The sequence below is a fragment of the Ictalurus punctatus genome, chromosome 12 (genome assembly GCF_001660625.3).
Source record: "Ictalurus punctatus breed USDA103 chromosome 12, Coco_2.0, whole genome shotgun sequence".
Lineage (NCBI taxonomy): Eukaryota > Metazoa > Chordata > Actinopteri > Siluriformes > Ictaluridae > Ictalurus > Ictalurus punctatus.
The window spans coordinates 18,216,211-18,230,975 of NC_030427.2; the positions used below are offsets into that span (position 1 = coordinate 18,216,211).

Sequence of the window (14,765 nt, forward strand, 5' to 3'; positions counted from 1 at the left end):
ACATGCTCCAGCTGCTGCTGAGGGAAACAGCATTTTAAACAGTGTTTGTGCAAAGCTAAAAGCTGTTATATTCATAAAACTGTCCTGTCTGTTTGTTAGATGCAGAATCACATAAAGACTCCTCCAATCCAAATCTAAACTGACTTCCTGCTCACTACACTGGATATTAAAATGGTACTGGAGTACTAATATAGTGCACTATACACTCCAGAACGTCTCTAATAAACACCTGTTACAAATGTTAACTACTCACATATAATATTTTTTAGAACTTATTTATTTATATTATTAACATCCTAACAGATGGATTTTCCAAATAGGAATCTGTTGTCCACACTTGAGGCCTCATGAGCAACATCATTTCTCTACGGACACAAAACAATCAGCTTTATTTGTTTGTTTAATTGGTGGCTCTGACTGGTACACATGATACATCAGTGCATCTGTAATAATGGGGCATACACTCTTTGATTATGACTATTAATTACGTAAAAATGCAATATAGTAATTATGTGGTAAACCATGGGAAAGTTCATTCATTTAATTATAGCTAAAGCAACTAATTAGAAAGAGACTATGACCAAACATACCAAAACTCTGTGTCTTATTTACTCAGTGTTAATTAATGTCATATCTGCTGCGGCTCCAAACAGCGTTCTACTGCACACAAATAAACACTGAGGGTTAAGTGACTAGAAAAGCGGTCTGGTTTCAGAGTCATGAATAATGTAACACAGGTATATCGGAGAGACCTGACACTGAAAGGGAACCTTTCTTCTAAGGTATTGGCTTCTGGCGTTCCTCAATTATTAATGCATCACAGACTCGCACGACACTCTAATCAGCTGTCTTCATTAAAGCAACGGTTGCTAAGAGACTGATGAAGGATGATTTGCATGCAGGGGGCCTTATGCAGACAATGAATTACCACTATTCATGTACACACACACACACACACACACACACACACACACACACAACACTGTACAACACATCATGCCCCACAGCATATATCTTCTCTCTACATGCACTGACAACAGCACAGTTACAGGGAATGCTAAGTGTTTTGGTGAATGTGAAAGTGCTCACCTTCAGCCCTCTGTACCGCTCATGAATTAGATTTGCTTTTCGTCTCAGGGATGTCTCACTCTCAACAGACCTGATGTTTTCAGATACAAAATGGAGAAATAAAGCATGTATGTGGAGAAGAGAGTGTTAAAAAAACTATAATGTAAAATGTTCATTTTGTTTGCGAGGTAAGCTCAGCCGGTATTAAGGCTTGGCAATATGATTACATAATATTGAAATCATGATAAATGATGTCACTGAGACATCATGGGTACCATGACATTCTTTTCTAAGATTTTTTTAGTACCGAGTAAAAGCTGTGAATTTCATGTTAGAGTTGATACATAACTCATTTTTTCTTATTAGAATTATTTTTCTTAATTCTTAAGAAAAAAAACTTCTTAATTAGAATTATTTTTTCATTATGTCTTATTAGAATTTACCTTTATTTTTTGTAATACTTTCGAATATCTTCAAGTATAGTCATGAGAGATTTGGGTCATATCGCCCAACCTCGACCATCTACTGGTTGTAATGGAGAGGATGCTTACCCTTCTTTAAGGACTTCGTAGATCACCTGTTTTTCTTGAGCTTCACGTCCATTAATGGAATCTGTACTTTGACTCTGGCCACTCAGGAGATCGGGAGTCACCTAAAATGAAGGCAAGAGCATTCATTCATGAAACATTTAAGAAGGAAACAGAGGAGCCTTTGCATCATTGCCACCCAAAATGAGTATATTTCTTGGAAACCTCCAGCCACAGACAACATGGCAGAAAATGAACAGTTAGTCAGAACACTATGTTCATTCAATTAAAGCTATCAACTGGCTATGAAGTTGATTTCTCTCGTGGTTTTATTCATGTTTAAACAGACCTCCACAGTTGGTAGCTGTCAAGCTACAAACTGAACTCTGATAAAACACACATAATTGTTTATGTCCAAGAGAATGGAATCTGTCTCCCCCACGATCAGCAATAATTTTTCTCTGAAAAAAACAGATGTTTGTAAATGGTGCAATGATGAAAAATAAGTAATATCCATCTTACGACTTTAGATAACATTCAGTTATTTTATAACATTTAATGTATGTGTTATGCGTTTTTTTTGTATGTCCCCCCCCCCCCCCCCCCCCCCCCGAATTTAAAATCGTGCTGAATTTGTGTATCAGTGGTGGAGTAACAGCTTTAGTCTAATGTCTGCTGAAGAAAGAGAACAGTCCTGATGTGGACCAGTGTATACAGGCTATATCTGTAGATCATGTGATAGCTGGTAATGTTTGCACAGAATGTTCTGGACTTCCTTCTACAATCTTCATAAAAGCTTACCTGTTTCTTTGATACATCAGGCGGCACTTCCTTGGCAACAAACATCTTTGGAGTTTGATTAACGGTAGGTGCCTTTGAGGCAGGAACAGCAGGCACCTTTGCTATGGAAGGAGAGCTCTGTCCAAGACTGCTGTAGTTTGTACGTTTGGGTGAGGTAAGACTAGAGCTTAAGGTGGTGTTTACTGTAGGACCGTAGGGGTTTACGGTTGGTGAGGGAGGAGGCTCTTCTTCCTGTTCCTTTCGGGCATCCAAGCTGTGAGAACGTTTTCGCTCTTCAAACTGCAGACATGCTCGAGCTCGAGAGCGACCCCTGATGCGGCTGGGCATGGTGGAGGTGCCAGTGCTGTTAAATTTACTGATAAGTTTATTAATGGGTGCCAAAGATTTTGTGTCGATGGCTTCAACTGGCTCTTCCTCAGGTTCTGAAGCTTCAGGGAATGGCTCTGTAGAGGTATACTGATTCCCTCTTTTCCCTTTCCCATTCACAGTTCCACCAATTCCAGTCTGCCACACTGGCCTTAGACCAGCTTCATTCAGATCTCCAAGGTCTTTCTTCTCAGGGTCTCTGGATGAAGGAACAGATGCAGGATTTTCTGTAGTCCCTCTTTCTCCATCTCCTTGACTTCCTGCTTGCCCATCACCAGGCGGCCTCTTCAAAGGGCTCCCAAATTCGACAGTCTCTTCCTCTGGTGAACTTGGTGACCCAAGTGAGCTGCATGGGTCTTTAGGAGTCTGAGCACTATCACGTGGTCTTGGAGGCAGGCTGTTATATGAGGAGGAAAGTCCAAGAATTGGGGTCTTTGGCTGAGGCTTCAGTTGTACTCCATACGAGTCACCCTTCTCTCCATCCTTCAGCACCACATAGGGCTGTCCAGAAATGCCCTGAACCCTCACTGCAACCCCATACTTAGAAGATGGGGGAGTTCCACTGCCACCAGCAGCTCCTGCTCCTCCAACACCCCGACTCCTCTCTGTATAGCCTCCACACACATCATCCAGGTCTTTGATGAAGCGGATCTGGACACCATAGTCCACTGGGGGCTTTCTATCTGCTGACAGGGAACTCATTGTGGCTCACTGTGAAAACAAAGTTTAAAAATAATAAGCAAGCAGTTTTGTGAGGCAGGCCTTAATAACAAGATGCAATGATTAACAGGTGCCACAGGGAAGCTCTGAAACTAAGTGTACAATTCTCTCCAGCTGTTGTAGAATTACATGCATGCTCTCCATCACTGCTTTACAGGCTTGGAGTAAACCCCAACTTAAAAACCCTACACTTTCAAAGCAGGTGCTAAAAGATTTGATGGGCTTTTTTCATGCATGTTTGAGTCCTCATCCCACATCCCAATCCACATCAAAGAGGAAGAGAGTACTCTACCAAGAAACTCAAAGACTGTAAAGAGACTGTTATTAATTGTATCCTCTTGTTTTATATTCTGAACAAAGGACCCAATAGCATAGGGATTCAACTCCTAACCTGCCAACCATTTGTGTATAAAGCCAGGACCAATCAACATGGTTAAAATTAGGGTATCAGTACCACAATTACCAATGGGTCCATGATAAATGGGAAATTTACTGCTCAAACTGCACTGTATGCACACAGTATCAGAGTCTCTTCCTGTAAACATGGGACAGCATGCAAAGTCACTAAAATACACAGCAAGGCAAACAACTAAAGAGCAAACACACACACACACACACACACAAAAATAGACCAGGTGCCTAAACAACATTGGGTAAAGAGAGTGGAAGTGAGGAAGAATTCTGCGTTATGTCTGTATAACAGCATGGCTCAGAAAGTAGTTCCAACTATAACATGAACATATTAATGCGCTCGTTATAATTATTGTTTCTATAGTAACAGCTCATACACAATACAGGGACTTGTACAGTGGATGCACCACATAATCTAAGTCTAATAATAAACATATTAAAAATGTGTCTCCAGTGTCAGCATTTTGTAACAGTCACAGTGCTTTGCAAAGTTTATCAGCAAGGGAAAGTCTTCAGGACAGAGGAGTTTACACTTCTGGTTTCTCAGTAAAATGACAAGCTGCAGACAGACAGACAGACAGACAGACACACACAGAGACACACACACAGAGACACACACAGACACACACACAGACACACACACAGACACACACACAGACACACACACAGACACACACACAGACACACACACAGACACACACACAGACAGACAGAGAGAGAGAGAGAGAGAGAGAGAGAGAGAGAGAGAGAGAGAGAGAGAGAGAGAGAGAGAGATGCTGGTGAGGGAACAACTGTTTATCACAGCATTAACATGAGAACAGAACTCATCTCTCAGATGTTCCACAACATTAAATCGAACAATAAACCCTTAAAATGTGCAACATGATTTTCATTAATAAACAAAACAATCATTGGGAAACTGCTGTGGTATAAGTGGAATAACATATTTAATCTTAGTCTTTACAGGATATACCCTCAACTTTATCACAAGGCTTATATTTTGTCCATGTTGTGCAGCTGTAGTTCATATACAGTGGTGCTGAAAGGTTTGTTTGTGTGAACCCTTTAGAATTTTCTATATTTCTCCATATCTGGTGTGACCCCCTTGTGCAGCAATAACTGCAACTAAATTTTTTCAGTAACTGTTGATCAGTCCTGCACATCGACTTGGAGGAATTTTAGCCCATTCCTCAGTACAGAACAGCTTCAACTCTGGGATGTTGGTGGGTTTCTTCACATGAACTGCTTGCTTCAGGTCCTTCCACTACGTTTCTATTGGATTAAGGTCAGGACTTTGACTTGACCATTCCAAAACATTAACTTTATTCTTCTTTAACTCTTCTTTGGAGGAGTGACTTGTGTGCTTAGAGTCATTGTCCTGCATGACCCACTTTATCGTCAGATTCAGTTCACAGACGGATCTCCTGACATTTTCCTGTAGACTTTGCTGGTATAATTCAGAATTCATTGTTAAATTAATGATGGCAAACTGTCCAGGCCCAGATGCAGCAAAACAGGCCCAAACCATGATACTACCACCATTATGTGTCACAGAGAGGATAATGGTCTTATGCTGGAATGCAGTGTTTTCCTTTCTCCAAATATAATGCTTCTCATTCAAACAAAAAAGTTCTGTTTTGGTCTCATCCATCCACAAAATATTTTTCCATTAGACTTCAAGCTTGTCCATATGATCTTTAGCAAATTGCACATGGGCAGCAGTGTTCTTTTTGGAGAGCAGTGGCTTTCTCATTGCAACCCTGCCATGCACACTATTGTTGTTCAGTGTTCTCGTGATGGTGGACTCGTGAACATTAACATTATACTTTCGTTGCATATAAGGTACCCTGGGTTCCATTGTGACCTCGCGGACTATTACACGTCTTGCTCTAGGAGTGATCTTTGTTGGTCTCCACTCCTGGAGAGGGTAACAATAGTCTTGAATTTCCTCCATTTGTACACAGTCTGTCTGAATGTGGATTGGTGGAGTCCAAACTCTTTAGGAGATGATTTTGTAACCTTTTTCAGCCCGATGACCATCAACAACTCTTTTTCTGAGGTCCTCAAAAATCTCCTTTGTCCATGCCATGATCCACTTCCACAAACATGTGTTGTGAAGATCAGACTTTGATAGATCCCTGTTCTTTAAATAAAACAGGACACTCAGTCACACTTGATTGTCATCTCATTGATTGAAAACACCTGACTCTAATTTCATCTTCAAAGTAACTGCTAATCCTAGAGGTTCACATACTTTTGCCACTCACAGATATGAAATATTGGATCATTTTCTTTATTAAATAAATGATCAAGTATAAATGATCAAGTATAATATTTTTGTCTCAACTGGGTTCCAGTTTTCAACTTCTATGATACAAGTAAATATAAGTGAAGCAGAGTCTCTGTACAGAGAGTCTACATGTAATGGTGAGTATTTGCAGCAGCATATAGCAGGGCTGTGACAGCTTTCTTACGTCAATGCACCAGCACGGATTTACATAGAAACACAAATCTGCCTTTCTTTTTGGTCAGTAACAAGTAGTTGGTATTGTCCAGTCTGCTGTTTTTGAGAACAGGAAACTTCTCATGCTTGGTGAATTGCTGAATACAACACAGCGAAATGCTAGCAGTACGATGCTTTTAGGGCTGAACCAAAGTGCTGTCTTTTTCCTCTGACCATATTGTTTGCCAAACTCAGTTAATTACACATATTAGACAGAGACACTGGTGAGCTTAACATCTGTTCACTTACTAACATTACATATCAGTGTTTATTGAGTCTAGTTACCAGAACAACATTTTTATGGTTGATCGGTCTGTCGGTCTGTCTGTCTGTTGGTCCCATGCAGCTAAATGTCTTATGGTTTTGAAAGCGGAAACTAAACATAAAAATAATCAAAACAACTGTGTGCACATCTTTGTCAGTTTTGACATTTACACAGTATTATCACAGTAGCCACAGTATTTGTGAGCACAATGCAGGGAAGTGAGTGTGCAGAGAAACTGTCCTACGTGAGAGCACTTCAATTCTGCAAGCACCATACATGCGTGCTTTCTCCTCGATTACGAGGGATGTAAAAGAGGCCTAGCCTGATGTAAAAACGTAACTTGTAATGTTGATTTGATCATTAATCTAACAATTTGTGTGTAAATAAAAAGTAAAACACTGAAAATGTATGATATTGCAAGGATTTTTGCCAGCACCTTTGATATCAATTTGCTATTATTATTATTATTGTCATTTTTAGTACTGGTATGTATAAACACTCAAATGAATAAAAAGACTAAGAGGTAAAGTAACTGTCTGGATTGACAGTTGTGTTTGTTAAACAGGCTCTTGACCCAACATGATCTTTGCAGACAGCCACGGTAAGATTATAAACCTACATGAAAACTTTGTGATTATCATAGTTGGTCAGTATTATACAGCCCTTTGGTGATTCTGATGTGTATTTTAGCAGATCGACTGTATCATATGCAACACTCACATAACACTCATAGCAATCATGTAAACGTGATTCATGTGTGAAAATCTCCTCTGAAGACCCTGAAACAGCACCAGGGACTTTGTCCAGTAAATCCAGTGAAGCCAGGCTTCTATCGGCTTCTATGGCAGATTCAATTACACTGTGTTTTAATGGGAGCAAAGGGACACTTATTGGACAATGGGCTTTTAATAATTCATGTCCTGGACATACAGCTTCTCTGTATGATTACTGGGAGAGCTCTTAAAGGGGCAGAACCTCGTAAACAACTGCCAATCACTGAAATGGCAATGAACAAGACTGACATCTCAAATTTAAACACATCACCGCCAATTAGACTCACAGTGCTCAGTGTCAGGAACCTAATCCATAATAGTTTCATACAACCTTGTTATTTTATCAATGTAATTGCTAAATAAATTGTTAGTATAAAGTTTCATTATTTGCATTCGCTTTCTTATTTATTTATTTATTTATTTATTTATTTATTTATTTATAGGTCTAAATATCTAGCTGTAACGCCTTTCTTCAGTGAAACTGAGCTAAAGTATAAATGCCAAATGTTTTGGTGATCATTACAATCATATGTGCTTGTTGAACATCCCATTCCAGATTTATTCGCCCTTTGCTGTTATAATAAGCGCAACTCTTCTGGGAAGGCTTTCCACTAGATTTTGGAGAGTGCCTGTGGGGATTTGTGTCCATTCAGCTATTGAGGAGGCTCCAGTTCATCCCAAGGTTGTTCAGTGGGGTTGAAGTCAGTGTCTGTGTAGGACACTCGAGTTCTTCCACCTTCTTCCAACCTTAACACACAATGTCTTCATGGAGCTCACTTTGTGCAATTTGTGTCATGCTGGAACAGGTTTGGGGCCAGTGAAGGGAAAGTGTAATGCAACAGCATACAAAGACATTCTACACTGTACACCTGTGTACTTCCAACTTTGTGGCAACAGTTTGAGGATGAACCACATATGGGTGTGATGGTCAGGGGTGCACATATTTTTGTCCATACAGTATACGTATTAGCAGCTAAGCTGGCAGACACTACTTATTTTGTAGAGCTGATGTTGGATGCGGTCTTGATTAAGTCTTTTGACAAGGACAGATTGAGAATGAAACAGGAGACCAGAGCCACATATAAAAACAGAACACAAACAGACACATACTTCAATAATAGACCTGTGCTTCGCCTATTTTAAAAACCACCAGCAACCACTGATATCCAGAGATGTCAAGTATTCACTAAAGCACCTAAGGGTTTTACTAATGGATCAGTAACTTCTTAGCCATCAATAAATAACTGGCTGTAATGGAGGTCTGAGTTACACTGTAACAGCCCCACTGCTGATCAGCCACTGTCATGTGCACATAGTCAGAATTCCACACATTCTCACTATGCATATTCTGCTCCGTGTGATTGCACAGAGTAGTTTGAACAAACACAAGAAACAAACCTTTCCAAGCTGCGACACATTCTTTTCCATTTTTCAAAACACACTGAAGGTATGGCCTCATTCCCAAAACATGAAAGAAGTGGCACAAAATGTACGGTTACAGTAGCTTTATTCTTTTCACTGGCTGAATTTGCTACTTGTTTTGAAGAGACTCGCCATGTCCCCTAGTCTTTGTGTATAGAAATGTGTCACTAGTTCCTGCACTTTTATTCAAACATCAGGTCAAGTTTTACTTGTTTTTGTTTGGGGTGTTTTGCTTCCTTGCTAACATTACAAACTCATCTGGAACTGGAGCTTCGATCTGCATTCACCTTCTCAGAAAACACTGTGTCATTGTCGAGATTAATGTGACCAGACAGGATCATCTGGTCCCACAACTATACTTAGTTTGTCCAATTTGGTTTTCTCACTGTTTGATTTTCAAAAACAGAGCCATTAATGCCAACTATTATAACGCATTAGCAGTGTAACAATATGGTGTATTGAACCATATTGTTTGAAACAAGGCTGTGAATTCAGTACATCTGCATATCGAACAATCCATTCAACAGACTGCATAATGAAGTAGGCTATTCTTCATGAATACCACTTGTATTACATGAGGTGTAACAAACCTTTAAATGTAATCAAACCCACCCTCTTCTAAGCACTCTGCTATTCAAAAGCTAATATGCTAACACACTAGTGTACTAGCATATTAGCTTGGGTAAAAGAAAAAACAGCAGCAAGTAGGATAAAAGCTAAAAAATAAATAAATAAATAAATAAAATTTAAACAAAAATAAAAATTTAACACTTTTTAAAAAAAAAAATAAATTCAAAAAAGATTCCCCCAGATCGTGAAGGAGCACTACGGCTTCCTGGCAAGTTACGACGCTGAGGCCAGTAAGTGCTGGACTGAAAAGTTACAGTCTGCCGAATCCAACAAATCTGTGTAGAATACCTCTGCACTAATACTCTTTCCTTTAACCCATTCAACCCAGGCTAAAGAAATCTCTGCAGTGACTGAAGTTCATATTCAGTAGCAGGATTCAAAAATGCATCAAGGGCTACGGAGAGCTGTGTGACTCGGACAGCACAATTCCAAGCTTCAGACACACCTCCTTGTGAGCCACACCAGTGAAAAGCTTAACCATGTTTAATTTTGTTCCATTTCAAAGCACAGCTTTCATTGTGAAGGGTCTGAATAAATCACATAAACACTCATTGTTACGTTTCACTTACTATCCTTTTCGAATGTTGAATGTTTTAATCAAATGAAAATGGCAACTTAAAGACTCAGAAAGAAAGGTAATGTTTATTTTTGCTGTATTAAAAATGTATTTGTGTGCCATAATACCCCATAATATGGAAAAACCAGAGTGTTACTACTCCACCACAGGTCATACTTCTCATTTAATTATATATCAGAATAATGAATTGTGAATATGGGATTACAAACACACAGAAAACTCTGATTCCTCCTGGAGTTTAATTATTCTGCACTGAATTATGCATCAAGCTCAGCTTTGTGCACAGTTTAGTGTAAACGGTGTGTGACGATGTATAGGAGTTAAAAGGCCAAACACCCCAAACACCATTGTTCCCAGTCACACCCAGCACTCTTATCTACAACAATTTGTTTTTGCCAAAGTAAGTAAGTAAGTAAGTAAGTAAATAAATAAATAAATAATATTTAGTCCCCTTAGGGTGTCATTTGTACTCTTGTCATCTGTGCTCCTGTAAGCTGAAACTAAACCGGCACACACATCATCACCTGTAATCTTGGTTTAAACAACTGTCATTGATGTTAGTCCAGACAGCAGTGATCACATCTTATTTCTAAAATTCCTAACCTCCAAGCATTGTGTGTGAATTAGCACAGCCTATGGAACAATGACAAAATATGAATCTGTATTATGATTGTACTGTATGTCAAAAGCATAAGAGTAAGAAAATGCTGAATAATATTTATTTGTGATGAAGGTGAAGTAGACACTTATGACAATCGCCCTAATATAATATGCAATCTGTGACATACATAGCCAATGGTTTATAGCTGAGATCAACTACAGAAGTACTATCTTGACTTATTAGTTGTGTTAATATGCAGTTTGGATTGTAGATTATAACTGAAATAATTATTTAATTTGTCAATTATCCAGAAAATTATCCAGCCCTAATTGACGTGCATACCATTCATTCATTCATATTCATTCTCTCTCTCTCTCTCTCTCTCTCTCTCACACACACACACACACATTAATTGCATCATACTAATCCAGCAGGTTGGTGAGTATCGGTCAGTACAATAGCATGCTGCTGCTGGAATGTTTGAGCTTTTACCCAACACTGAAATTCAGCTTTTTAAAATGTTATGATACACCACAACAGTTAAACACAGAACACGTATAAAAACAATTCTGACTGGAGCCTAGAAAAGCTAAACCTATCTGACCTTACACTCGCTGAAGCTTAATCACACTGCTTAACCAAACATGTGTCATTTCTTACACATTGAAGAAACAACAATAGATATTTAATTAGGGAGAGGAGATGTGTTGTTTTTTTAACCAGGTCAATATTTTAGTTTTGCTGTACTCGCCCTGAGTCACACTCAAAAACAGTGTGTCGGTGTTTATTATATTTATCAGTATGTCAGGTGTCTTCTTTTCTGGATTATTGTGCAGAATGTGCATGGTGCACACTAATGTATACTGTACATGTGCACACCAGTGTATACGTGTAAATAACCAATCAGATCCGGCACTGTAATGTACGTAACTGGAGGCAAGTATCTGGACTAAATCTGTTCTAAGTCATTGAACATTTTTTTTTTCACTAACAGGCAGAATGCGTCTTGTTGCACTCAGAGTAAACGTAAGCAGGATTTTAGTCCCTAGCACTCTGTAGCTCATACATGCTGATACACTATCGGGGTTTTATTAGGGCTACACTTAATTAATAGCAGCTTTCTAATTAGAGCAAATGAGAAGGTCAGTGCAGAAGCCATCTGTTGTGGTCAAGATGAGTCCACGTTTAAAAATCATTGATTACGTACGGGCTACATCTCCTCCCTATGTAAAAAAAGAAAAGAAAAAAAAGTGTGACATAAATATAGCTATATTTGTATTACTCCAACTCTCTCCCTATTCAACCACCTGGAATATCCATCCATCCATTTTCTGTACTGTTTATCCTACACAGGGTCACGGGGAGGCTGAAGCATATCCCAGAAGAGTCAGGGAACAAGGCGTGGGACACCCTGCGTCTCACACACACACTCACACATACACTCACACATACACACACACACACACACACACACACACACCCATTCACACACTATGGACAATTTAGAGATGCTAAATCAGCCTCCAATGTATGTCTTTGGACTGGAGGAGGAAACCGGAGTACCTGGTTGAAACCCCCAAAGCACAGGGAGAACATGCAAACTCCACTCTGGAGGTGCGAAGCAAATGTGCTAACCACTAACCACCATGCTCGCTCCCCCAATAAATAAATAAATAAATAAATAAATAAATAAATAAATAAACAAACAAACAAATTTACATTATTTAAGTGCATTAGTTCACACCAAAGTTGTATGTTTTCCCTGTGAAAATTAAATCAAGTCAGTTTTACATTAGGAATAACAAAAATGGTGGATCAAATATCATGAAAACAACAAAACCGTAACTGGATTTGGAAGAGAAAATTATTTTTGGAACTGGAAATGTTTACAATGTTGTGGGGGTTTTTTTGTTTGTTTTATACCTTATTGATTTATAACATTACTTTTAGTGTGTTTACAGTTGAAGTGCTTTTTGTGTGAGAGCGTTTAAAGAGTGAAGTGCTTCAGTTTAAAATAATAATAATAATAATAATAATAATAATAATAATTAAAACAAAACATGTTAAAGCATAGTCCGGGTATCGGCTGATACTGAAGGGTTCAGTATCGGTATCAGGACAGAGACAGAGTGGTATCGAGCCTTCTTTATAATCCACTGAAACCTAAAGCGATACATTCCCCGTGCTGCTCGAAAACAAGCGGCAACAAAGCAACCTGGAAGCAACAGGTGATCTCTCATCTCACCTCACCTTATCTCTCCCACACAATTACCGAAACAAAACACAACCTGTTACAGTGAGAATGAAACTAAAGCTGTAACTGAATGTAGTGATGAATGTAGCAGTGTAGAGCCGTGACAAGCCGCACTGAGTAAACATTAGTGTCCTGTTTTCCTACCAGACAAAATAAAGCTGTCCCAGTCTTCAGAACACAACGATCACGGGCAGGTCCGCTTCAGAGTTACTGCTTACTACACCATGTAATTCTGATCCTGCTGCTTTTCAATAAGGATGGAGAGTTCACACAATCCACCGTCGTGTATATAAAAAAAAAAAAAACTCTCGACAACCTGTTGCGCTGTCGTCACGCAACCTCTCCGTTGCCCCGCCCTCCGACCGCTCCAATTAGTCAGAAATATCTCGTGAGCCGCCCTCAGGTGTACCCTATTGGCCGTGAGAACATGTCAATCAGATCCGAATATCTCCGCATTAAGCAGTGTTCAGCATCTACAGTGGTGTGAACACAAAACAACCAGGAAATATATTACTGATCTACAGTTAATATAGAGAGACTACATCATTACAGAATGCTGATAATCCTACAGGTTTGATGTGTATTTTAAAAACAACAACAACAAAATAAAAATAAAAATAATAATAACTAGAAAGTCAGAAAATAATGTTGAATTTCAATTAAATTTTTATTTGTGTAGTGCGTCTAACAGTAGACACTTTCCTGAAGAAGCTTTCCAGAAATATATAAATTGAAGATAAAAAATTAAAAATGATACATTTATCCCTAATGAGCAAGCCAGAGGCGATGGTGGTGAGGGATAAACTCCAGGAGATGATATGAGGAAGAAACTTTGAGAGGAACCAGACTCAAAAGGGAACCCATCCTCATTTAGGTGACACCGGATAGTGCGATTATAAATAAATCCTTTCTATAAATGTGTACTACATGGTCAAAAAATGCAATTATGCAACCAGGAAATTCATTACAGTTTTAACATGAAGTTTATTTTGTTGAACTTATCCACTGTTCACTGATGGAGATTTGAGTGCAAAACTGTTCCTAGCAAATTGCAGTCCAAATCCTGGTCAGAGTTTAAATCAAAAGGCATCTTTTCAGGCATGAACTAGACTGAAAATGGTTCACTGTTAATGGTTAACCCCCAAAGTACATTTTAAACCAATATTCCACTTAGAGGAGAAATTGACAGAAGATTAAAGGCATGAAGTAACTGAAGGTAAGGAGGTAAAGTGAATTGGTCAGTGATAATCATACAGCAGGCCCCAAAGGTCTGAGAACACTAGTGAAAATGCTTCTATCTTTTCAATTTAATACATTTTCATTACAAATGATATGATCAACAATAACTTGTGAATTGTAGACTCTCGATCAAAACCATCGGAGTGTCATCTAAATGAGCACTTCAGTGGAAGGGTTAAGACTCATGGAAAATCTGACTTTTTGTACAAAGGAGTTAACATGGCCAATATCACACATTTGCATATGTTTAAATAGCGACCTAGAAATTGTGCAATATCTTGAATATTGAATATACAAGATCTTGCAGATTTCTTTTATCTGTGTTTTAGAAGTATCACAACTGTTTATTTTCAGTTTCAAATTAAATGAAAAAAATCTCAGATTGTCAGTGTTGTCAGATTATCAGTGTTGTCAGATAATCTCACATTATTAGTCAATTAAATCAGCATGGAACAGCATAGCAAAAAAAGAACACAAACGTACAGACACAGACAGACACACACACACACACTCTTGAGGCACTACAGTTAGTGATACATGTTTGGTAATTTGATGACATTTGTTGAACACTTCTTTTTGGGGGCAGTGGTGGCTCAGTGGTTAAAGGC

General features: G+C 38.8%; 1 protein-coding gene across 2 annotated transcripts in view; it reads right to left on the reverse strand.

Moving 5' to 3' along the window:
- The window catches only part of cgnb (cingulin b), a 49,848-nt gene extending 36,614 nt beyond the window's left edge, over window positions 1-13,234 (reverse strand). For both annotated transcript variants that reach the window (XM_017481726.3, XM_017481725.3), the window contains exons 1-4: window positions 13,063-13,234; window positions 2,397-3,473; window positions 1,620-1,720; window positions 1,090-1,159 (exon numbers count right to left, since the gene is read on the reverse strand). In XM_017481726.3, coding sequence (XP_017337215.1) covers window positions 1,090-1,159; window positions 1,620-1,720; window positions 2,397-3,464 — 1,239 coding nt within the window. In that variant the 5' untranslated portion in view covers window positions 3,465-3,473; window positions 13,063-13,234. The remainder of the gene's footprint in view (window positions 1-1,089; window positions 1,160-1,619; window positions 1,721-2,396; window positions 3,474-13,062) is intronic.
- Between the last annotated feature and the right edge of the window lie 1,531 nt (window positions 13,235-14,765).